This window comes from Vombatus ursinus, unplaced genomic scaffold (assembly GCF_900497805.2).
Source record: "Vombatus ursinus unplaced genomic scaffold, bare-nosed wombat genome assembly UNPS02014809.1, whole genome shotgun sequence".
Classification (NCBI taxonomy): domain Eukaryota; kingdom Metazoa; phylum Chordata; class Mammalia; order Diprotodontia; family Vombatidae; genus Vombatus; species Vombatus ursinus.
The window spans coordinates 19,486,058-19,512,583 of record NW_020954587.1 but is presented as its reverse complement, the minus strand read 5'-3'; the positions used below and the strand labels follow the sequence as shown (position 1 = coordinate 19,512,583).

The 26,526-nt window shown below is 36.1% G+C and overlaps 1 protein-coding gene and 1 pseudogene across 7 annotated transcripts in view; one reads left to right on the top strand and one right to left on the bottom strand.

The window, feature by feature from the left end:
* TTC3 (tetratricopeptide repeat domain 3) overlaps positions 1-26,526 on the top strand; it is a 145,168-nt gene that overhangs the window by 109,628 nt on the left and 9,014 nt on the right. For 5 of the 7 annotated variants that reach the window (XM_027875434.1, XM_027875435.1, XM_027875436.1 and 2 more), the window contains 7 exons: positions 1,573-1,712; positions 11,577-11,645; positions 12,106-12,202; positions 13,701-13,801; positions 22,386-22,476; positions 22,924-23,025; positions 25,318-25,730. In XM_027875434.1, the coding sequence (XP_027731235.1) occupies positions 1,573-1,712; positions 11,577-11,645; positions 12,106-12,202; positions 13,701-13,801; positions 22,386-22,476; positions 22,924-23,025; positions 25,318-25,730 (1,013 nt within the window). Of the gene's footprint in view, positions 1-1,572; positions 1,713-11,576; positions 11,646-12,105; positions 12,203-13,700; positions 13,802-22,385; positions 22,477-22,923; positions 23,026-25,317; positions 25,731-26,526 lie in introns of those variants that run through there. The other 2 variants (XM_027875438.1, XM_027875439.1) reach the window with 2 other exon arrangements.
* Positions 10,499-11,451, bottom strand: LOC114052721 (annotated as a pseudogene).

The window sequence follows — 26,526 nt, the reverse complement described above, 5'->3', positions numbered from 1 at the left end:
GTGGGGGAAAAGGGAGAGAGGGATGTATTCAGAATTGAGTGTGATGTAGAAATAATATATCAACAACAATTATTTAAAAGAAAAAAAAGCACCACATTATCACTGGTAGAATGATGCTAAAGACAAGGATTAGGCCAATTAGAGCACCAAAGAGAACTCCTGGGAAGCTTTTACTATCTCAGTTTCTTGCTCACTAAGGCCTGGTATCCAGCTATCCAGTGAACTGTGTTTGTGGGCTAGAATTCATTAGGTCTTAAAGAGCTTTAGTTAGCTTGAGTTAACTCAGCTCCACTTTTTCTCTATCTGGGAGCCTGTCTGTGTCTAAAGGAAGAACTGTGGTAAGGAACATTCTTGTCCTCACAGCCTCAGTCACTCAGTTGCCTGCTGGGAGCAAAGGTCCTACCTAGTCATAGGGAATTTTAGTAAAATTTAGATAAAATTTGAGGTTCTCCTTAAAACAGAATAAGAAATAAGAGTCTGTTCCTTAGTATGAATCCATTTAATCAGGAGCCTTTCTTACTCACCTCTAGCTGATAGTAACTTTATTATATGAATGGAAGTTTTAATTGAGGGGAAAGCATAAGTAAGTAATACTGGAGCATTTAATATCATAAAGGATAGAGCAGGTCCAGGCCAAAGCAGGGGTTCTACAACATGGCACTTGTGCAAATTGAAATAGTGGGTTCTAGGGACCAGAGGGGAAAAAAAGATAGCAGGAGGTACAAAGGAGATATTTAAAAAGGAAAGAGAAGAAAAGAAATGGGAAAATGTCAGAGATAAAACATCTATTTGAAAAGTTTGCCTAGGGACAGCAAAGGGAAAGAAAACTTCTCCCTTCTACTTCTGTCTCTTGGCATACATAAAAACCTTGCTCCCTTTTCCCAGGAGCCAAAATTTGAGCTCATAATTTGTATCCTGGGTGCTTAATCTGTGTGTGTAACATTATTTATATGGGAATATGTGTTCTCAGTTCCAAACACCCAATTTGTAAATGAAAATTTTGAAATACAACTCATTTGTGAGTTGAAATGTTTATTTTACTTATGTTGATTGTTACATTTTTTAAAAAGGAAAATTAAATTTGTGTCTTTTGCCTTTCCATAGCGTACCTATACAAGGTTAACCTGAATTACCACTCTTCATCTGGTAGTAACTGCCTAAATTTCAGGCATCTTAAGTACTTGTCCTGTTGGCAAAAATTTGCCTTTTATAGATTTTTATTCCATAATGTTACTTGTTAGATATCTCCCCAGTGATAGATAAGAATGATCTGTAAATCTGTGTCAATTGTTCACGTGTAAGTGTTTTCTTCCAAAATGTTTAAGTGTATTTACTATTCTCCTAAAATCTTTTTTTAATTAATTTCTATTTATAAAGGAATATTCAACTCATCATCTTCAAATGATCACCATTTCCTTAATAGGATAGTCCAGATTAATGAGGTTTTATAGTATATATTAAAAGAAAATTGTACATGTCAGTTTTCAATTTTATGAAAGTCAAATGTCTTTATTTACTATTGTCAAGTGTTGTGTAAATCAAATTTGCCATTAATTTAATCTTTGATCATAGATTTCCAAGACTGAATTGAATTGGTTTCATCAAGATTTGGAAATAGAAATGAAAAAATGGCAGCAGGAAAAAAAGGAAAATCAAGAAAAATTAAAGACTCTAAAAAATAAAGTTAAAAAGCTTACAGATACCAGTGAAATGTAAGTAGCGACTAAAAAGTGACCATGTATTATTGATATTATTTAAAAGAAAAGTACTTACATATTTTAACAGTTCTAATGATAATTTTTAGATTAAACCGAATGAGATATATAGATATTATATAGATTCATTTTCCCCAGCACTATTTCATTTCATAATAACTTCTGTATAATGTATTGAAAATTTTTTAGTAATTTCATATCTAATTTAAACACTAACTGAATCTGGAAAGGAATGAATTTGATACCATTTCTAGGTATAATGGAAGGAACAACAGACTGGGAGTCTGGGGACCTGGGTTCTAATCCCAGCTCTGCAGCCTTGTGCAAATCAGTTATCCACTCGGGATCTCAGTTTCCCCATCTTGGTACTGCCACTTACCTGTCTGGCCTTGAGCAAGTTACTTAACCTCTCTAAACCTTAGCTTCCTCATCTGCAAAATGAAGAGCTGGACTAGATGACCACTCAGATCTTCTTCCAGTTCAGAATCTGTTATCTTAGATTTATATATCTTTTCCAGCTATAAAATTCCATTTCCTAAAGATAAGTTCATATACATGTATTTACACATATTTAGTACTTTTCTCTGAAGTCCCCAAAATTACTGAAATTGTATGTATAATTTGAGGACACATTATATCCTAGATCACCCCTAAACAAAATTGTGAGGTAGGCTGTCTTCCGAATTCTCTGTCTGTCCTTCTTTCCCATGTCTATTGTTTCCACGCATCTCCAAACTTCTCTCATACACACCCTGGTGAAGCAGCTATTCTGAACCTATATCTCTGTTATCAGAACTTGGCGTCTATGTATCCTATCCATGTCATGATGGAAAGGAACTAATAAACTAATTCATGATAAAGTTGTTTCAGTCATGTCCAACTCTTTGTGACCCCTTTTGGGGTTTTCCTGGCAAAGGTACCAGAGTGATTTGCCATTTCCTGTTCCAACTTATTTTATAGATTAGGAGACTGAGGCAAACAGAGTTAAGTAACTTACCCGGGTTCACATAGCTAGCAAGTGTCTGAGGCCAGATTTGAACTGACTCCAGGGTAAACACTTTATCCTCTGCACCACCTGGCTGGCTGAATTATCCCCCGGAGAGAGATTTTAAACAAAGAAGTACAAAAGGAAAGGATATTTAATGATGTGATATCAAATATGGGATAAATTGGTAGGGAATATATTTTAAGTATAGGCAGACCTTACCCATACCCTTTCCATTCATGCCACATAAAATGACCAACTATTCCAGTTAGGTATAAGGCTGGCCCTGCACATATTACACTATCTACAAGTACCTCGGGTACCCAGCCAGGATATGTGCCACACTGTAGTATGCTGGTGAATCCCCAGACTCTGGACTACTACACAGTCTGATATGCTCTATTTGATTACATCCAGTAAGACAGCCTGAGTCATTTTCAGAGGACCTCATAGATTCAAAAGCAATTAGAAGCCATTATTCTAAGACTGATGCACCTTCTGGGTGTACATGGTTCTCATCTTTGAAGGTCATTGTATTCCCCTTTGTATCTGTCTTGTAAGTGTATTGTCTCTCTCATTCATGAGAACTATCAGCTACTTGAGGGAAGGGACTATTTTTGCCTTTGTTTGTATCCCCAGCACTGAGCACAGTGTGCCTGAATTATTGACTGACTGACTGAGGGCTGTGCTTCCAAGGGCCACACCAAAACATGATGGTAATGTTTCATGCAGAAATTTACCAGAATGAAATTATCATTTATGCTAAAGATTACATTACCTTCTTGATTACAGTTCCATTTTTGTAGTATAATTCATTTATTATTGTTTTTATCTGTAACAATTCAGAGAAAAACTATAAGCTTCTTTTTTGTATCATGTTTACATATTTCCAAACAAATGCTTTAAATCTCCATTTTTAAATTTGTTTACTTATACTCAAAATTAGACCCTTTTCTCTTTTTTTCTATGAAAAGTATGTTTCTTTTAAAGACATGTTGTAGGGGCAGCTAGGTGGTGAAGTGGATAGAGCACTGGCCTTAGAGTCAAGAGGACCTGAGTTCAAATGCAACCTCAGACACTTGACACTTTCTAGTTGTGTGACCCTTAACCTCATTGCCTAGCCCAAAATATCAATAACAATAATAATAATAATAATAACAACAATAATAATAAAGACATGTTATATAGGGGTCAAAAATTTTTGTTGTTTATATCACCATAGTTATTAAAAACATTTTCTGTATTCAGGAATTAGAAGTATTGTTTTTCCATAAATATGGAACAGTTATTTATGTTATATTTAGGAAATGTCCAAGAGAAGCCTGTAAGGCGCTCTACCCCCCAAAAAAATGTATTGTCTGCTTAAGGAGGTATTACACCTTGACCATCACCTCTCTCTCTCTCTCTCTCTCTCTCTCTCTCTCTCTCTCTGTCTCTCTCTCTCTCTCTCTCTCTATTTCTATCTCTCTCACAGCACCTCAGCTTGCCCTAACACTGGCAAGTCTGAATTCTCAGAGAAAAATTACCACATCGAGCTACAAGGTCCTAGGGGTGGTCTTATTATGAGGGAATATACTCCCCTACTTAACACTATTATTTCCTTTCCTCGTCAGTGTAATTCCCACTCACACAATGCCAACTACTTAATAATGACACCATTCGATCTTAAACATAGCCATTTATTTAAAGCAATATAACTATATCACAGATACTCAGTATAAATAAATTCAGGAATAATCAGTGCATCGCAATCCAAACATAAACCTGATTCATACTCTCCCAACAGTGTATTAAGTAGGGACCCATGTATGTTAACTTTGCAGGGAGGCACATGAGTGAGAAAAAGCCATGTGTTCAGGATAACTCACAACTCTGAGCTTCAGGCCTTCATGTAATTGATCCATTCAGGAATATCTACACCGCATGAAGCTGCTTCTCTGCTAACTGTTCTTATGTGTCTCACTGCTCTCCTTCTGAGCAAATCCTCTTCCACTCTCAAACTGATGAAGCGTTGACTAGCTCTTTTAACTCATATATACTCTTAAAAGGTAATAGAAAATGGAGAAAGTGTTAACTCTGTTCCTTCCTTTAAGCCAAAGAACTCCAGAGCTTAGTAGTTAAGCTTTCTCTGGGAAATGGATAAAAAACCAGCCAGCTCTTCCCTCACTAGGATTCTGTGTCATGCGGTGGACTCTTAGCCAGTCAGTCTAGCAGAGCCCTCTCTCCTTTCTCCTTTTCACACAAGACAGGAGGCAGAGAGCAACAGGCAACTCAGAGGCTACTGCTCTCAAACCATAGATGTCACTGAGCACCAACCTTTATTTACCATTCAGGGTCTAGCAGCTGAAACTTTCTTGTCAGTTGGCGTCTCCTCTGCTGATACATTCACAGTTACTCTATCAGAGCAGGATTTTTACTTTTCTGCTCAGTTCTTCACTGCAGCTGAGTTCTTAGTTTAAAAAGGCCAAGGTTCCCCACTGCAGCCTGGGTCATCTCCAGTTGTCCTGATCTATATCTGGCCTCTGGACCCAGATGGATCCTCCCTCACTTAAATCCAGTTTACTTGCAAGTCATGGCATCATCTTCCTGATGTCATGGTCCTCTTCAAGAACAAGGGACAAAAACTACAAGCAGCTGAGTTCTTCACTATGATTCAGTGATTCAATGAATCAGACCAGAGCTACCTGGTATTCAGTGATTCACCTTTCCTTTATAAAATTAAAACCTATGAAATCCCCTTTTATCTTAGTTATAAAACTTAACATTGCATAGTCTTCAACACTTATTTATCATTTTGTGAGTTTTAATCTCTTAAACCTTAAAAATAGTTACATTAAAATGAGGAAGGACCACAAAGCCCTGTATTCTCAGCTATTCAGCCTGTTCTCAGACCTCAAACTGGTCCATTTAACATTCTGTATATCTTCATAATTGCATTTTGTGAGTTTCTAATAAATGTTCTTTTTTCTTTCTGCTGCTTTCAGCCACCAACTATTCATTTAGGAAAGGACCATCACTTTACATTCTTTAGAAAATGATTTGAACCTTTTTATTTATCTAAGGCCATATTCTTCCCCTCGGGGCAGCCACACTGCCCACATATTATTTGGAACTGAATTTCTTTACACATATATTTTTAACATTTTTTATTAAACAAAAATTTTTTCCACCAACTTTCAGCCACCAAAGTTGATTTATTTCTTTTCATTTATGCAAAAGTAAATTTTCTGCCTCTTTCAGCAACTGAACTGTTTAGTTCTTATTTGTTGTGGTTGTTGTTCAGTTGTTTTTCAGTCATATCCAACTCTTTGTGACTCCTTTTTGGAGTTTTCTTGGCAGAGATCCTGGAGTAGTTTGCCATTTCCTTCTCTAGTCCATTTTACAGATGAGGAAACCAGGGCATACAGAGTGACTTGCCCAAGGTCACACAGCTAGTAGAGTTTCTGAGGCTAGATTTGAACTCAGGTCTTTCTGACTCCAAGCCCAGAGCTCTATCCACTGGACCACCTAACAATTCTTTTTTTTTAAATTTATTTATTTATTTTTAGTTTTCAACATTCATTTCCATAAGATTTTAAGTTCCAAATTTTCTCCCCATCTCTCCCTTCCTCCCACCCCAAAATGGCATGCAACCTGATATAGGCTCTACGTATATACATTCATGTGGAACCTATTTTAACACTAGTCACGTTGTAAAGAAGAATTAAAACCAATGGGAGAAACCGCAAAAAAGAAGAAAAAAACAACAGCAACAAAAAAGAGTTATCAAATAATGTGCTTTGATCTGCATTTAGGCTCCATAGTTCTTTTTCTGGATGTGGACATCATTTTCCATCATGTGACCTTTGGAGTTGTCTTGGATCCTTGCATTGCTGAGACCACCTAGTAATTCTTATAGGAGCTAATTATTATGCTGATGTGGAATGATCTTTGGAACCGTTTATTAGTTCATTAGCCTCCAGAGGGCAAAACTGTCATCCCTAAGACAATGGTTCCTAAGTGCTTCTGAAATGCTTGTTGGATTGAATTAAATTGAGTTGAATTAGAAATTTTAAAATCATTTTGTGTTTTATGGACTTGCCCGATTTCTTTACATTAGACTTTTAGTTCTGCTGTGACTGAATGCCAATATTAATACTTTAAGTAAATTAAATAAATGGCAGATTCAACTACGTTAATCAATTTGTGTTTTCAGTGAGATGTTACATTAATTTCTGTGATTATCTGTTTTTCACTGCCTCTATCAAAATTATTTTTGCTTTGATCCTAGCATTGTGTGTTTGTATGAAGGAATGGAAAGCTAATGGGAAAATGTTCATTTTTTTAGAAAAAGATGAGTTGTAAGTTTACTACTACTGACTTAACTTTGAACTCATGATGCTTTACTTTTTTTACCTTTTCAAATGAGCATTGTGATGTTTAATAGTGAAAAGTTACTATGCATTTAAAAATAGCCATTTCATCTTTTCTCAAAATATTGCAAGTTCCCCAAAGTATCACTTTTTTCTTTAATCAGTTGCAGTATTTCAGTGCACATATTAATAACTTTATTTTTAAAACTTTTTTCTGAATTGAAACGCCAAAAAAGAATATGTGCATACGTACAACAGGACACAAAAAGAATTTCATATAAAATTGAATCTCCATTTCTTACCACTTTTTTAAAAAGAGATACTTTACCATGTCACTTTCGTTACTATCCTGTTTATTTGTGCTTCGTTCTGAACTTCCTTCTGTTCTCTGTACCTTAAAAAAATTTTTTTTGGTTATCATGCATTTATTTTTTTCTCCCTCCTACTTTCTGCCACTGAAAAATAAGAAGAAAAACTCTCGTAACATATGCATAATCAAGCAAAATAAATTCCATAGCCATGTCCAAAAATTGACTATCATTCTGTTTATTTATTTCATCACTGCTTTGTTAGGAAATGGTCAGCATTCTCCATGATAAATCCTCCAGAATCACGATGATCATTACATTGAGCAGAGTTCTTACATCTTTCAAAAATATTCTTTTTTTTTTAACAGTATCATTATGGTATAAATCGTTTTCATGGTTGTGCTCACTTCACTTGGCATCAATTCATACAAGTGTGCCCAGGTTTCTTAGAAACCATCTCTTTCATCATTTCTTTCTTTCTTGTTTTTTTTTTCTGACACAGAGAGAAAACATTTATTAAGTGCCTACTATGTGTCAGGCATTGTGCTAAATGCTGGGAATACAAATAGAAACCAGCATAAGGCAGTCCCTGTCGTCAAGGAGCTTACATTGGAATGGGATAGGGAAATCAAGTCAAGCTAGAACCCTCCACCCCCGCCAAGGAAGGGCTTGATGTGAAAATGGTAGAGAAATGTGAGGAGGCCTAGCTCTGGGCAAGAGAAAGGGAAGTCACTTGTCAAAGTAGCCAGCCCTCCTGACTCCCTCCCTGAGCCTGCCATTTTATTTTATTTTATTTTTAATTTATTTATTTTTATTAATTTATTTTGATTTATCAATAATCACTTCCATATGCTTTTGAGTTTAAAATTTTTCTCCCCCTTCCTCCCCACCACCCTCCCCAAGATGGCACACAATCTGATATAGGCTGTACATTTACATTCATATTAAACATATTTTCACATTAGTGATATTGTAAGTAAAAATTAAAATCAATAGGAGGAACCATCAGAAAGAGGAAACAAAATTCAACAGAAGAGAAAAAAAATAGCAATTCAACTTCCATAATTCTTTCTTTGGATGTGGATAACATTTTCTATCACAAGGCCTCTGGAGATGTCTTAGATCCTTGTATTGCCAGGAAGGGTTAAGTTTATCAATATTAATCATCACACAACTTGGCTGTTATTGTGTACAATGTTCTCTTGGTTCTGCTCACTTCACTCAGCATCAGACCATACAAGTCTTTCCAAGTTTTTCTGAAGTCAGCCTGTTCATCATGTCTTATAGCACAATATAAACCTTTATTTTAAAAAGAAACTCCTTGCCTTCCAAGAGCTTGCATTTTATTAAGGGAGATAATGTGTACTGTGAGTATATAAGTTTATGCAAAACAAAAAGTAGGTAACTGGTCCCTGGGGTTGGCAGGGAGAGCACGGAGTAAAAAGAGAGAAATACTATCACATTATCCCCTGGTCAGGAAAGGTTTCATGTCCTTTGCCCTCTTCCCTTTCTATACTCTCTTGACTTAGTGACCTGTTCAACTGCCAGGGATTTCATTATTATCTTTATGCAGATGACTTTATTATATCCAGCCCTCATCTCTCCTGAGCACCAGTCCCACTCATTATGTCCAAAACAGAATTCATTATCTTTCCCCCAAAATTCACCCACCCTCCTGGTGAACCCGTCCATTTCTGCTAAGGGTACCACCATTCTTCCAATCTTTCAGATTATAACCTCGTTGTTACCCTTGGCTTCTCATTCACATTCATTCCACATATTCAGTCATTGGCTAAATCTAGCCATTTCTACCCCAATACCTCTCATACCCAACCCCTTCTTTCTCCCTATATAGCAACTACCTTTGTTTAAGCCCTCATCACCTCTCACCTAGACTATTACAGTGACCTTCTTATTTGTCTCCCTGCCTCAAATCTTTTCCCACAACCGCCAAAGTGAGTTTCCTTGTGTTAATCTGACTATATTGTTGACTTGATATGTTAATCTGACTCTATTCAATAAACTTTCTACTTCCTAAAGGATAAACTATAAACTCTGCTTTTTTAGCCCTTCACAATTCAACCCTGACCTATCTTCCAGCCTTATTATACAGTGATTCAAAACAGTTTAGCTTTTTCAAAAATGTGTTAGTCAATAACCAGGTTGTACATAAACATGTAGTCTAAACCAATTTGTAAAGGAAATCTAAGTTATTTCTGTAATGTATTCAGAAATGTAAGGGTTACTCCAGGTTAGTGTATACTGTTCGTTCATATAAAATCTAGTTATTCTAAATATGTACATATTTGTGTGTGTGTATATAAGTATGTTTTGTATATGGAGACAGAGAAAACATGTCTCACCTAATAAGGATATAAGATTCTTGAAAACAGAAATTATTTCATTTTTGTCTTTGTATCTCTAGCACATAGTAATTACTTAATAAATTATTGTTAACTGATTGTGTAAAAAGTTGCACTTCAGCCGAGTTTTCAGGGAAACCAAGAATTCTGAGAGAAGGGGGTAGGAGATACTGTATTCCAGGCAGTGTAAAGTTTGGTGGTTGGGAGTGTGTTGTATGTAAGAAACAGTAAGAAAACCAATTTGATTAATTAATGCTTTTATAGCGACTATAGTTTTCTTTGATTTTTATGTTTTAATCTTCTCTTTTATATTAAAATGCAGTAAAATTATCATGATATATGCATCTTAGGTTAAAGATAAAGTTGGTGGTGTTTCTTGGATATAAAATAGAGAGAACTTTACATGAATTGTATCATGACTGGAGTCAAAAACCTTTGCTCAGATCAAGTATTAAAAATGAAACAGGACAGAAATCTTTAAAATCCTTTGCATGATTCATTATGTATGATACTTGTTAACAGTGAGGGCAACTTTTTTTGACTGCAGATAAATTTAATTGTACAGAATAAAGACTTTTGCATGCTGCACTACCCTAAACTTTTAGGAATACCAGAGAATTTGAGTTTTTAAAAAAAAAAACCTCTACACAAAATGTTTTATTATTTATTGCCCTCCCTCAGAAAACTCTTTAGAGTTTCTGAATTAGATATTTTGAAATCAAAGAACAAAAACTATAAATAAAACCATGTGCTGTAAAGAAGAATATCCATAATGTTATTTTTTGGCATAAGTAATCTTCATGGCATGAGGGAGGAATTGTGATCTTAAAACCTTGTAGGGGGCAGCTAGGTGGTGCAGTGGATAGAGCACTAGCCCTGAAGTCAGGAGGACCTGAGTTCAAATCCGGCCTCAGACCAAACACTTGACACTTACTAGATGTGTGACCCTGGGCAAGTCACTTAACCCCAATTGCCTTAAAAAAAAAATTAAAAAATTAAAATCTTGCAGGGCCTCTCTGGCAGTACCTGCCCCACCCATTGTTTTCAAACTCCAAAAGAGCAATGTTATATGTCCCAATTACCAATTGTACTTCTTTGAAACCAAAAAAAAAATTAAATATTATAAATAACATCATCTCATTAGTCTTGTTTGATAAATTATTGAGGAGTAAATTATAATTTGGTGGCTAGTCAGGCACCTTAGGATTTGGTGTTAAATTTCATTGATTCTTAGCTGTATTTAGTATTCTCTGACCAAGCTTTTTGTTTGCAGAATTAGCAAATAGTTAGCTTTTTTCTTTTCTTTATCAACAAAAGTATGTAAACCCATTTTATAGATTAAATCAGATGAACTCATGGGTTTACCATAAAATGGAAATCCTTCTATCTTCAAGCATTTGTGAATGAGCCAGGTTTTTAAATAAAACAAACACTTGCCCTCTCATCTTCGTGGTCTTTATTAAAGCCACAATAGCTACCACAAAGCCAGCTGAGAAAAGAGTACATAGGGGCAGCTAGATGATGCAGTAGATAGAACACTGGCTCTGGAGTCAGGAGGACCTGAGTTCAAATGCAGCCTCAGACACGTGATTCTGGGCATGTCACTTAATCCAATTGCCTAACTAAAAAAAAAGAGAGAGAGGAGAGTGCATATGATGATCTCTTCAGTTCTTTTGTGATTTTATTCATATTGTTGATATAAATTACGTGATTTGATCTGATATCCATGTTTTAGGTTAAATTTTAAAAAAACCGAAGCCTCTGTCTCTTTTCTCAGTCTCCTCTGAGCTGAAACACTTTAAGGTTTTTTTGACCTCAAGGCTTAAACTTAATTTCCTGATTGTTTTTCATAGATATTCACGGAATAATGAAGAAAAGGATCGACAGTATGCATCACACTTGGATGAATTTCTCAAAATCAGGTCAGTTTTTTAAAATATTTGTTTACCTAGAGTTATATCTGTTTTTTACTTGGACACCTACGACTGCACACACACACACACACGCATATATACATATATAAACACATATATGTATGTATCTTATGCATACCTAGTTATTTCCATGTTTGTCTTCCCCATAAGAGTGTGAGTTCCTTGAGAAGAGGGACTGTTTGTACCTGTCTTTGTATTCATATTACACATAGTAAGTACTTAATAAATACTTATTGACTAAGGTATGAGCATCCCTGCTCTATACCCACTCCCCAAACCAGTGAATTGTTGCCTGTAATCCTATTAAATGTGCACTCTGGTTGTTGCATAACAAAGCATTTAAATATATGCTTTTAAGAGATGCAGTTAATTTCTTTGTAACAAAAATAAACCTGCATGCAGTATCTCAGTGGCTTAAAATATTTCAAGTTTTTTTTTATGTTCATAGTAATAAATTTGCAAATGAAAAATTGAAAATGGAGGAACTTATAAAGAAGGGAAAAGAGAATTACCATGAAACTATTAAAAGAGCTGTGGCTGCAGAGGTGAGTCTAATGGTATTGTTTTTTCGTGGCATTTTGAGATAGATGAAGTAGATGCATTTCAAAAATATATGACAATTCAAGAGATGCTTTTTGGTATATTGGCTTCCTTTATTGATGCTATATATACTCTTTTAGTGTAGAGGAACTCAGATGGGTTCCAATTGGGACATTTGATGACACTTAAAATCAAACTGTTAAGCAATGGAAGGTTGGCAGCATTTTGTTTGGATCTGATTTCTCTGAATTGAAGGCTTTGTGGCACAATGGAAAAGACTCAGGATTTGGAGTCAGAAGATCTATGTTCAGATTCTACCTCTGCCATTCCATTACCTACATGACCTTGAGCAAATTACTTCCCCTCTCTGGACCTCAATTTCTTCATCTATAAAATGAGGGGAAAGTCTTTCCATCTCTAAGTCTATAAAGGTTTTACAAAACTCTTTGTATTTGATCATGACTCCACTGTATAACTTTTCACTATTAGGGGCTGACAATTACTTCATGATGGAAACAGGTTTCTGCTAAAGATTATATTGGCCCGTTAAGTTTGAATTTGCTATGTTCTTGAATTTTAAAATAGCAAATAAAACTTGGCAATTCATCAGACTATCTCCAAACCTCTAAATCACCACCCCTATTTGGATGTGGTGTGAAATACCAAGTAGGAATGACATAAACCTATATCTCCCCTCATTTCATTTATTTCCACCTATCCACAAACTGTGTCTTTCCCTTGTTTAAAAAAAAAGAGAGGGAGAGGGAGAAGGAAATTTTAATGTTATACACACACACACACACACACACACACACACTCTCACTGTCTGTATGAATTCATGTGAATAGAAAGCTACACATATGGACATATGTGTTTTATACATGCATGTGTAGATTTTATGCAGGACAAGCTTTTCTCTCCCTTTCTATATTTAAAAAGCTGGGAAAACATGGTCCTTCAAAAAAAAACCTACTACATCTCAGGTTCATTCACTTGTCCCCACTCATGGCTCCTTCCACACATTGCCCTGACCTGGGATAACTCTTGGAATTGTCAACCAAGAAAGTTAGAGGAGTTTAAAAAGAGCTTCTCCTGAAACTTAATTTCTTCATGGTATATGATTATATACCATGGAGAGAGAAGTCAGTCTCTCAGACCCATTAGAGTCCTTCAATAAAGAAAGTAGTTTTTTCGTTTTCCCCAGGACTTCTACCATAGCACACTTACCAATCCTAAATTTATTGATGGAAAGTGTTTATTTTCATATCTCTATCTAAATTTTAGATACTTTAGTCTCACAAAGTTTCCTTATTCCTATATTCATCTCTATAAAAGACTACAAACTGAGATATTCCACTGTATACTCACCTGGCAGAAGTTGTGATAAAGTTAAGAACTATGAACCTAAAGCATTTCAAAAAGAAATCTGTTCTCTCAGTGGTATAAGTAAGAAATTTTGCCACATTTAATTTTTTAAGATGTTTAAAATTTCTCCAATTTTAGGTGTCCATACTTGAAAACTGGAAGAATACTGATGTGAATAAATTACAGATCAATGCATCAAAAGCAGAAATGTATGTTAAGAGCCTAAAGTCAATGAGCAGGTACCATGTGACTTTTTAGCTTTCTTTGCATGTCAGTTTAGTAAATGGAAGCAAGACTGATGAATTGTAGATTTAACACATCCAAGCCATTGTATTTTATTTTATTTTTTGACATTTTGGGGAAATTTTTATTGTCCTTCAACTTAATAAAATGTGACAAGGCAGATACTACAAATTCAAATATGACCTTTACATGTGTAGACTAGTAACAATAAGGCCATCAGTAAGATGCTAATATATGCTGCTCATCCTTTTTTAAAACTTACTTATTTTTGCATTCTTTTCTGTTTAAATTTTGAGTTCCAAATTATCTCTCATCCTCCTACACCTCTCTTACCCACTAAGGCAAACAAAATGATAGCAATTAATTATATGTGTGAAATTATGCAAAACATATTTCCATATTAGCCACATGACAGAAAAAGAAAGAAAGAAAATTATGTTTCAGTTTGCACGCAGAATTCATCAATTCCCTTTCTCTGGAGGTGGATGACATTCTTCATCATGAGTCCTTTGGAATTGTCTTGGATCATGGTATTGATCAGAGTAGCAAAGTCTTTCACAGCTGATCATCACAACATTGCTATTACTATGCATAATTATCTGTCAGTTTTCACTTCATTTTGCATCCGTTTATAAAGGTTTTGCCATGTTTTTTCAGAAACCACCACCCTTGTAATTTCTTATAGCACAGCAGTACTTCATCACAGCATATGCCACAACTTGCTCAACCATTACACAATTGATAAGCATCCCCTCACTTTCCAATTCTTTACCACCACAAAAAGAACTTCTATAAAGATTTTTGTGTATATGGGTCCTTTTCCTTTTCCTTTGATCTTTTTGGGGTACAGATCTAGTAGTAGTATTGCTAAACCAAAGGGTATGCAGAGTTTTATAGCCCTTTGGGCATAGTTCCAAATTGTTTTCCAGAATGGTTGGATCAGTTCATGAGTCCACCAGCAGTTTGTTAGTGTACTTATTTTTCCTCATCCTCTCCGGCATTTGTCATTACTAATAGGTATGAAATGGTACCTGAAAGTTGTTTTAATTTGCATTTCTCTAGTCAATAGGGATTTGGAGCATTTTTTTCATATGGCTATAAATTACTTTGATGTCTTCTTCTGAAAACTGCCTGTTCATATCCTTTGACCATTTGTCAATTGGGGAACAGCTCTTATTTTATAAATTTGACTCAGTTCCCTATATATATGTGAGAAATGTAATATAAAAGAGAAACTTGCCGTAAAAAAATTTTGTATTACTCTATTGTCTGTTGTCCTCTTTAGTAAAATGTAGTTTCACTGATTATCTCTTAATTAGGTCTGCTTTTGCTTTTGTTTTGTCTGAGGTTGTGCTTGCTACCCCTACCTTTTTTTACTTCAGCTGAAGCATAATAGATTATGTTCCAGCCCTTTATTTTAACTCTATGTAGCTCTTTGTGTTTCAAGCTTATCTCTTGTAAACAACGTATTGTTGGATTCTGGTTTCTAATCCATTCTGCTATCTGCTTCTGTTTTATGGATAGCTCATTCCATTCACATTCACAATTATGATTACTGTTTTGTTCAGTTTATCCTTCTCTTTCTCTTTTTATCCTGTCACTCCTCAAAAGTCTCTTTTGCTTCTAACTACTGCCTCCCTTAATCTACCATCCCTTTGTCATCTTGCCCCCTTCCCCTCTAACATCTTTATTGAGTAAGATAGCTTTCTACATTCAACTCTGTGTGTGTGCGTGTGTGTGTGTATTTTAGATCAACCCAGCATAACTGATTGACACACATGCCTTGTCAGTCTATGTGGACTCCTAACTGCCCTAATAATGATAAAGTTCTTAGAAGTTACGCATCTCATCTTCCCACACAGGAATATATTGAGTCTCTTATGATTACTCTTTCATGTTTGCCTTTTTATTCTTCTCTTGAGGCTTGTGTTCGAATGTCAGATTTTCTATTCAGCTCTGTTTTTTTCTTCAGGAATGCTTGAAAGTCTTCTATTTGTTAAATGTCCATTTTTACCCCTGAAGGATTATACTCAGTTTTGCTGGGTAAATTATTCTTGGTTGTAATCTTAGCTCTTTTGCCTTCCAAAGTATCATATTTCAAGCCCATAGCTCCTTAAACATGGAAGCTGCTAAATCTTGTGTGATTCTGACTGTGACTCCACAGTATTCGAAATATTTCTTTCTGGTTAGTTGAAATATTTTCTCTTTAACCTGAAAGCTCTGGAATTTAGCTATAATATTCCTGGGAGTTTTCATCTTGGAATCTTTTTTAGGAAGTGATTGGTAGATTCTTCCACTTTCTGTTTTACCCTGTAGAACTATGACATAGGGCAACTTTCCTTGATAATTTCTTGAAAGATGATGTCTAGGCTCTTTCTTTGATCATGGTTTCAGGTAGTTCAATACTTCTTAAATTATCTCTCCTCGATCTGTTTTCCAGGTCAGTTGTTTTTCTGATGAGATATTTTACATTTTCTTCTATTTTTTTTCATTCTTTTCACTCTGTTTTATTATTTCTTGATGTCTCATGGAGTCATTATCTTCCATTTGCCCAATTCTAATTTTTAAGGAATTATTTTCTTCAGTGAGGTTTTGTACCTTGTTTTCCTTTTGACCAGTTCTGTTTTAAGGAGTTATTTTCATCAGTGAACTTTTGTACTTCTACCATTAGGCCAATTATGGTTTTTTAAGGTGTTATTTTCTTCAGTATTGTTGTGCCTATTTTAATAAGCTGTTAATTCTCTTTTCACAATTTTCTAGCATCATTCTCTTTAACTCTTCTAGGAGTTCTTGTTGGGCTTTGGCCTAATTAGCATTTTACTTTGAAGCTTTGCTTGTAGTTGTTTTACATTGTTGTCTTATTCTGTGTTTGTCTTAGTCTTCCCTGACATTGTAGTAGCTTTTTGTGGTTAAGTTCTTTTTTGTTGTTGTTTGCTCATTTTTCCAGCCTATTTCTTGACTTTAAACTTTATGTTAAAATTGGGCTCTACTCTACTGGGTGGAGGAAGGCACTGTCCCAAGCTTCAGACTTTTTTTGTGCTGCTGTTTTCAGACCTAGTTCTGGGAGTCTGTAAGTTTTTAGTGCTTCCAAGGTGATGCAGTCTGGGGAGAAATGTGGGTACTGCTTTTCTGGTCAGCACTCTGGTCTTTACCCAGGAAGGGCCCCTGTTCCCCTGCAGCCACAAGTACTAGCTCTCCTCTCCACCTGAACTGTGACCAGGGCCCTGTTCCCTTGTGACTGATCACAGGTGCTCCTTTCTGCCCTGGAACTGCAACTCAGAACTGCTTATGGGCAGTAGAGTTGGCAGTTAGCACCAGCTGCACTCAGTGTCAGCAAAGGGTCGTTTATAATCTCTTTCTGACCATCTGTCTATCCCCTTTACTGTCTCTGAGCTGAAAGTCCCCAAAGATATTACTACTGCTGTTGCAGCCACCTCCAAGGCCCAGTGATGGTGCTCTTGCCATACTCCAGGCCAGGTCACAGACTTTCCTACTGACCTCCTAAGTTGTCTTAGGCTGGAAAAATGGCTCACTTTTTTTGCTGGCTGTGCCACTCCAAAATTTGATTTGAAGAGTTATTTTAAAGTTGTTTGGAAGGGAATATTGGGAAAGCTTAGCTGGGTTGCTACCTGTATTCTGCCGTCTTGGTTCTGCCTCAACTCATCATTTTAAAGAGATTTCTTTAAAGTTAGCATGATGTGCAAATTATATTCATGATTTATAATGCTTCATTAATCTTTACCACGTGTGAATAAGGTGGACTTGGGAAACCTGGTGAGTTTCCAATAGTCTCATTGTCTAAATAATAAATCAGTATAACTCAGCCTTGCCTTTCCGCTATGCTCCACACACAATCATTGATTTTCTACTTCCAACTTTTTAACTCTAATAGCTTCATTAAATTAATTAATTAAAATTTTAAACACTAATATTAGAAGGAACATTGATAAGTGAGTATTGTAACCATAGCTACCATATGTTTTGTCTATTCTTTTCCTTTTGAATAAAGTTACCCTTTGCTATCCATATTCTAATCATAATTCTCATCCCACCAAGTCTTACTTTACTTAGGAATAAAAACTACTTCCTTGTGTTAACATTTCTATTTTAAGTTATTTATTATTTGTATTTTGTGCATTGGCATAAAGATACCCAAGGCCATTGATTTTATTGCTGTTTCTTTTCTTACGTTTTTATTTTTTTTTAATTTTGTTTTATTTTTAGGCAATTGGGGTTAAGTGACTTGCCCAGGGTCACACAGCTAGTAAGTGTCAAGTGTTTGGTCTGAAGCTGGATTTGAACTCAGGTCCTCCTGACTCCAGGGCCAGTGCTGTATCCACTGGGCCACCTAACTGCCCCCTTTTCTTACATTTTTCCCCATGAACTCTGTACATCTCTACTACTATTCTTCTGCTTATATTTTAGCTATTCTTTATGGTCTCTAGCTTGAGGAATATAGGTAAGCAATTTTCTCTCTCTTCCCTTCCTCTACCCCATTCTTTTTTCAGTTTAAATCCTTTTTGAATAAATAAGCAAGGCTCTATCCAGAAAACAAATTGTAATGTCCTTGAGGTCAAGGAGACTATTTTTTAATTTTCTTTATATTCTGAGCACCTGCCACTTTTTTTGCATATAGCAGACATTTAATAAATGCTGACCACAATTCCTATATTATTCTATTCTCAGACATCATCTACTTAACCAACTGTTCACTTCCAAAAACTGCCACATTCTCCTGAAGTTGTTGTCTTTGATAATTAGCAAGGATGAAAATAACTCTTTGTACCCCTAATTCCTTCAGTTTTTACCCAGGATTTTAATCAATACTTTTTATTCCCCCCCCCCTTTTTTCCTTGGCAGTTGGGGTTAAGTGACTTGCCCAGGGTCACACACTAGTAAGTGTCAAGTGTTTGGTCTGAGGCTGGATTTGAACTCAAGTCCTCCTGACTTCAGGGCTGGTGCTCTATTCACTGGGCCACCTAGCTACCCCTAATCAATACTTTTTAGATTCCTTCTGGCAGTATCATTTGTATCCATGTCCATATCAAGTCACTAATAGTGGATAATAGTCATGCAGTTGGATGAATCTTAGGAGCTTTTCAGTCATGTCTTAGAAGCGTGTTTGCAAGGAGAGAGTAGACCTGTCTGTTGTGATTATCAAGTTGACAGATGGTTACCTCAGTATCCTTGTCATAACTCCATGGAAGAAAATCCCCAACAACAACTGCTCATCTCTTCTTCCTTTCAAATCATTACTCTTTCTTCTCTTTTTCTTTTTTGTGAGGCAATTGGGGTTAAGTGACTTGCCCAGGGTCACACAGCTAGTGAGTGTCAAGTGTCTGATGCCAGATTTGAATTCAAGTCCTCCTGACTCCAGGGCTGGAGCTCTATCCATTGCACCACCTAGCTGCCCTGGATGATATTTTACAAGTAACATCTGTGTATCTGTTTTCTTTCCTTTTTGAACATAGGCTGCTTTCTCTAAAGATAATCTGGTTCTCTCTCCTTTAGGAGGAGCCCCATAGCTCCAAGTATATAGTGGTACTTTTTTGCCCTTCTTCTGTGTGAAATTCTTTCGGTGTCAGACTGAAGTCTGTCAAGATTCTTTTTGGCCACTTCAAGGCCTTTTAAAAGTGTTTTCACATTGAAATCTTTCTATTTTCTTGATTTTTAAGAATCACGTCATCCTCCCTGATAATCTGAGAAGTAGATAAGAATTATAAGAATTCCTTAAGTCTCATTGCATTCTTCTCTTCGAGGTGGGGGAGAACAATCTGCAGTTTGGACATAGATAGCAGTTACTTGGTTTTGGCAGAAATATAAACATTGTGTACTCTGCAAAATTATCCCTGCTTTCCATGTTTGCAGAAAGTAAGGTCCTCAGTCCTTTGCCATTCTTACTGGCAATATCTCTAGAGAATTACTTATTCAAACCCCATTTTCCATTTCCCATTGCCTGCTCCCTTATTCTTATCCCCCTCAACCCAAACCCCCAATGTCCCACTCTGAAGCTATCCACACCTTCCACTCTGGAATACACTCCGGAAGGCCTGCTTCATAGTTAACAAAATTGCTTTCATCTTAAATCATTTCCTTTCACTTTCGTTCCATCTTCTGGCTCTCACTAAGATCTGGCTCCCTACTGATGACACAACCTCCCTGGCTACCCTTTCCAGTACCATTGCACTTTCATTCGTACAGCCCTACTGGTCGAAGTGGGGGACTTGGAATATTCCTCTCTCCACTACTTCTTCCACACTCTCCCACTACCATCATCACTCAGTAACCTCACCTCCTTTGAAGTTCAGTCAGTCCATATCTACCACCCAATCAAGATTCTGATAGCTATTATCTCCCAACCTTAGGACACTCCTTTCCTTAATGAGGTCAATAGCTGTCTCAAAGTGTTTCTGCTCTTTCCACCTCTTGCCCTCATGTTAAGGGACTTCAACATGATGTTTCCTCAATGGCCCTACCCTCTCAGTTCCTCAACTTGCTCATTTCCTGTGACCTATCTCTCTACATCAACTCAGCTACACATAGAGATGGTCATACCCTTGATGTTGCCATCAACAAGTTTCAACATCTCAAATGTTCCACTTTTATTTTCAAGAACTCTGAACTTCCTTTAACTGACCATAATCCCACCTGCTCTGAAACTTCAAACTCTATTCTTCATCCTTACCACAACCTCTAATCCCTATATCTGCAGTTCTTTCCCAGGCTATCTCCCCTACACTGACCACACTCTTCCAAGATGGAAACACTATTGACCTCTTGGTAAAAAAAGTTCAACTCTACATTAGCCTCTCCCTTAGAGTCTCTTGCTCCCATATTCTCTTGCCAGTCTTTCTCTGCCAAGCCTCAGCCTTGGATTACTCCCATCATCAGCTGCCTTAGCTCCTGCTAACATGTGGCTGAATAAGCTGGAGAAAGTCACAAAATGGTAGTGAGTGGGACCACTACAAATTTATGTTACATAATCTCAACTGGACCTTCAGTGAGGCAAGGCATTCCTTTTAAACCTCCCTATTTAATTCAATATACCACTCATCACAGTGGCTTTTCCATACCTTTACCCTCTGAATTCTCCCATATCTCCCTCTCCCCACACCCTCCCACATAAGAACCTTGCTTCATATTTCACTGAAAAAATTGAAGTCATTCTCTGAGAATGACTCCCTTTTTTCTTATCTCATGTTACTTAGATAGATACCTTTTGCTGCTATCTATGATGTCCCACATAAAGGAGGTTCTCCTTGCCAAGGCAGTTGCCTTCTTTATCATTCTCCCTCTCTCACTTATCTTCAGTTTCTCCTTTTCCACTGACTCCTTCCATGCTGCCCGCATACATCCGTTAAGATGACTTGCACTTGGATAGCCATCCCCAGTAACTATTGTCCTATAATTCTCATCGCTTTCAGTCCTTGAGAAAGCTACTGGCAGTTGGTGCCTCCCTTTCCTTTCCTCTCGCTTTTTCCTAAACTTTGTGCAATCTCCTTCTGACTTCTTTATTCAAGTGAAACTGCTCTATCCAAGGTTATCAAAGATCTCTTAATTTCCAAATTTAATGGCCTTTTCTCAATCCCCATCTTTCTAGAGCTCTCAGCAGCCTTTGACATTGTTGATCACTCTCTTCTTGATATTCTCTTCTTCTTAGGTTTTCGTGGCACTGTTCTCTTCTGGTTCTCCTCCTATCTTATCTAATCACTCCTCAGCATCTTTTTTTGAGTCTTCATCTAGGTGAAAAGGAGTTTCCCAAGGCTCTGTCCTGGTCCTTCTTTTTTCCCTCTATACTATTTTGCTTGATGATCTCAACTCCCATGGATTTAATTATTATCTTTATACTGATGATTCCCAAATCCACATATCCAGCCCTCATCTCTCTCCTGATCTCCAGACTCAGATCTCCAACTGTAACGTCTAATGGACATCTCATATGAGATGTCCTATAGATATCTTAAATTCAGCATGTCCAAAACTGAATTCCTTATTTTTCTCCCTAACCTTTCCCTTCTTCCTAACTTTTCTGTTAACTGTTGAAGGTACCACCATCCTCCCATTCATCCAGGCTTGCAACCTAGGTGTTATCTTCAACTCCTCACTCTCTCATCCCCAAGTACAGTCTATTGCCAAGTCCTACCCATTTTACCTTCTTAACTTCTCTAGGACACACCTCCTTTTCTCCTTCAACACCGCCACCACCCTACTGCATCACCTCATGCTTGAACTATTACAGTAGCCTTCTAGTTGGTCTCCCTGCCATAAATCTCTCCCCACTGTAGTCTATACTCCAGTCATCTATATAAAGTAAAGGTCTGACCATGACACTGCATTTCCTGGGAAATAAATACAGTAGAACATTTTTCAAGGATACATGGCAACTCTTCTTTTAGAGAGCATTAACAAATTATTTTTTAAGTCTCTAGTGATTGAGGTCTTTAAATTTTGTTAAAATTAGTGTTCCTTTTGGACCAGATTGATCCAACTTATCAATTGAAATTAGTTGCTATGTACGCATATATGTTGTTTCTGAATTTCTAAAATGAATATTAATTCTAAATTTTGAACCTATTTCAGTGGTTCTGTGTCATATCATAATTTGGAATCTGAGATTAATCAGTGGGAGTCATTTATTTCAAAAATAAAACACGAAATTGAAAAAGCAGAGGTAAGCCTTATATAATGTTTTACACGTTTGTAAATTTTTAAAACTTTCTAAAATTTCTCAAGTTGATATTGACAAATTGTGCACATTTAATATTTATTATTAAGACATTTTCTTTGCTTCAAAGATTTTTGTGTTTCATTGAAAGTATTGAAAAAAGGCATAAATTTGTTCATTGTAGTCTTCTAATACCCAGCAACGGAGTCTTACACACAGCGTGTGCAAAAGAAATGTCTCTTGTCTTTAATTGGATTCATGTTATTATTTCATAGCAACGTAAGCGTTTTTTAGTGAAGAGCATACAAGAAATATTGTTTTCCTCTAAGGGTATATGATTTATTATATTCGTTTTTATTGGGATTCCAAGGTATTTTTGTACACAGTAAGGAAAGGAAAAAGAATAACTGACATTTGAAGTCTAAACTGACTCAATTTTTTTGCCACTTGTAGTTTGAGTTTGAAGACCGAATTCAGAAAGTTAAAGCTGGTTCTCAACTTGATAAACTTTCTAAAGTAACAGTTCCTGAATTTCCATTGCCTGAAAATAATTTGGTAAGTATATCCAGAGTGTAATATGGTGGGGTGATGAAGGGGGAGATACAGAAAATGAAGTCTCCAGTTCTGGTTGACAGAGTTCCCAGATGAGAATTTCCTTCATTCTTAAACAAGTTGGTTTAATTCTGCTCCTGTTGAGCTCTTAAAACTGTTTGGGTGACATATATGAAAACTTACTTATGAGGGCAGCATTTTTTTTTCACCACACCCTGAAATGTTCTCCTTTCCTACGAACGTACTATTTTTAACTCCTTCTGATAATTCTTCAGTAGCTGTTGCTACAATCTTTGATCAGCCCTTTCGGGTAATTCCCCATGTTCTGGGATTTAAATATTTGGGTGCAGAGACCAAAGTCAAGAAATCAGAACCTGGGGGGCAGCTAGGTGGCGCAGTGGATAGAGCACCGGCCCTGAAGTCAGGAGGACCTGAGTTAAATCCGACCTCAGACCAAACGCTTGACACGTACTAGCTATGTGACGTTGGGCAAGTCACTTAACCCTAATTGCCTCACCAAAAAAAAAAAAGAAAAAAGAAATCAGAACCTGTTTCCTTATCTGACTGAATAAAAATTAACATATAGGATGCTAGTTTTATTGTTCTAGAATGTAGGATGTTCTTGCCCTCAATTTGAAATATTTCATTTTGCCTGACAAAATGGATTTTTCGTTTTGCCTGACAAAGTGGATTTTGTAATTTGTAATTTCTGGAAAGGGTTAGACCTGAAACGAGCTAAGAAAATACTCCCCCTCCCTTCTTTGGAGAAGTGGGAGCAATATTATTGAGTGTAAATACTCTTAGACAGAGCTGATATGTAGGTTAGTTTTGTTGGACTTTTACACCCACCCCACCCCCTTTTTTTGTTATAAGAAATAGTTTTGTTAAAAGGGAGAGAGAGAGGTATACAAAGGGAAATGTAAGTGATGTAAAAACAAAAGATATCAATATAGATTACTTAAAAGAAAATGCACCTATCTTTTTTGCAGAAGTGGGGGACTGTGGGTGTGGAATATTGTATATACTCTCACACATGGAGATGTGTTGGTTGGTTTTACTGAACCAAAATTACCAAAAATATATTTTTATTTAATCTTTGTTATAAGGGGTGGCTTATGTAGGATAGGTAGATGAGGAGAAGAAGTATATTTTAGCAGTTAAAGTGAAGTAAAAACAAAAGAGAACAATAAAAATAAAGTTGAAAAAAGACAACAAAAGCTTATTAGGTATTTTAAGCCTTTTCTCTGTTTTAAAACTTGTAGAACAGTTGCAGAATAGCATCTAGTGGATTCTGTCAGATATTCATACAATGCCAACTTTTGTTCTGTTACAGACATGTTACATGGACTTAAGCATATAATAGGCACAGACTAAATATTTGTTGAATTCATTGAAAAATAAAAATAAATTAGACCATAGAAGTGTGAAACAAGATATTCTTCAAACGGGGGTTAGAAATTGCTGAAGTAATATTATCCAACCTAGCCAAATGTAGACTTAGTAATTGTTCTTCAGATAGTTCACATACATCGCTACTATATTTGCAGTGCTTTGATTCTCGTAGAGAACTCAATAAATGTTATATTGAAAAAGGAAACTTGTTCCATGAGACATTATTTCCAGGAAACAAACTAGAATATTTTATCTAAAGAAGTTCCATATAGTAGTTGGCACTTGGAAAAATATATGAAAGTTTATAGTTGCCTTAAACTGAGTAAAAAAAATTGGAGTATCATTTATAACTAAATGAAGAGTCACCCTGACAAGGATTGTACATGCGAAAAGGGAACCAATGTAAGTGTTGAATATGATTTTCTTTTTTAAATTTATACTTCTAGCATACTTTATATATTTAATACTACTAGAGACTTCAAAAACAATGAGTAATCCGAAGTCCTAGGAAATTTTATGAATTACTTTAGTCAGCATGATACTGTTTAGATTGCCATTAAAACTAATTCATTGTCCAAAAGAAGGCTAATGCTTCATTGTTATATCTCATATTCCTAAAATTGGTAAAAGAAGAATTATAAAAACTTATAGAATAAATAAAGTGTAGAATTTTAACTGAAATCAGAATCCTAGCCTGGGCTGTATTATAGCCAATAGTTATTTAAAAGAAAATAAAATTTTTGAATGTTTCAGGTGGAAATGTTTAGTTAATTACAATTTGATATGTAAGCTTTCCTTTGTAGTTCTTCATTTTGCTTAAAATACCTATTAGTAGACAGGCTTTTATGTGTTAGAAAAATTAATTTGTCAGTTGATCTGTCTCCTTATAATTTTGTTTCCTAGTTAATTCAAGGCAAGCCTACTCATACTAATGATTCAGCCTTTATGACATGTTCTACACAAGTTCATCCTAAATTATTTTCTGAATTTTCATGTGCTGATGACCAAAGTCCAGTGATTACCCCAACTAACTTATTAACTGGAAACCAACCCCTTGCACTTCAGAACACAAGTCTGCATTCTGTCAGTGACTGCTCAATGGAGATTCCTTCTGTACTTTTACAAGCATCTTATACTGATCCATGTCAGGTCACCCAGCAATCACTGATGGTTAAGAATTCTGAAATGGATATTCAATTGAATCAAAGCTCCAGAGGTGTTGCACAGACATATGCCAGCACTCCAAACCAGCCACAGAAGATGCCTTTCAACAGCGTGATGGAGCATCTGGCAACCATATTCCCAAATTACAGCAGGTATTCATATTAAAAAGGATTTAATTGAATAATTTTCCAGGCATGCCTTAGTTTCCTGATGAGGGTCTACTTCCCTAAAGGGAACTGTTGGTATTCCATTATTCCTTTGCTAAAAAGTTTTACTAAATAAATTGCACCCCGCTTTTTTTATAAAGTATGAAATGAATTTACAGAAAATTTCACATTATTCTAACACAAAACAAACCTATTAAAATACAATATTTAGATGCTAATTGATTTATATTTCGTACTGCCTTAGCTGATTTGCTGAGATTTTGAAAACTCATGGAAGTTGGTGTGATAAAAAGTTTTGTGGTTGAATTAGAATGTTTTTGTGAATATACATCTTAATTAGTGAATGAAGTGCATGCTATTAAAGTTCCCCTGATTTGCTTCTTAGTTAAGGAATACTATATCATAAATAATGTGGCAGTCAGTGGCTACTTACAGCTTGTGAGCTTATGCCTACCTTAAGAGGCATGACTGGTTTTTGCAGAGATGTGTAGTTGGAAAGTTCATCCCTAATTGGACTGCCTTCCAGAGAGATAGATAAATATGGAATAAGCTGGTCTAGAGTGATACTTGAATTAACAAATCTGGAGGGAAAAGAGCATCTTTTTTTTTTTTAACAAAGTCATCCTTATGTTAGGGTAAATAAAACTAATCTCCACAAAAATTGGGTCATTGGGAGTGGTAGCTGATAATGAACTAATGGCATTGTCTTGGGGCAGAGCTCCTGAGGTAGTACTGAGATCAGCCCTGGTCAGAGCCATAATTAGGCCAGGGCAGTAGGACC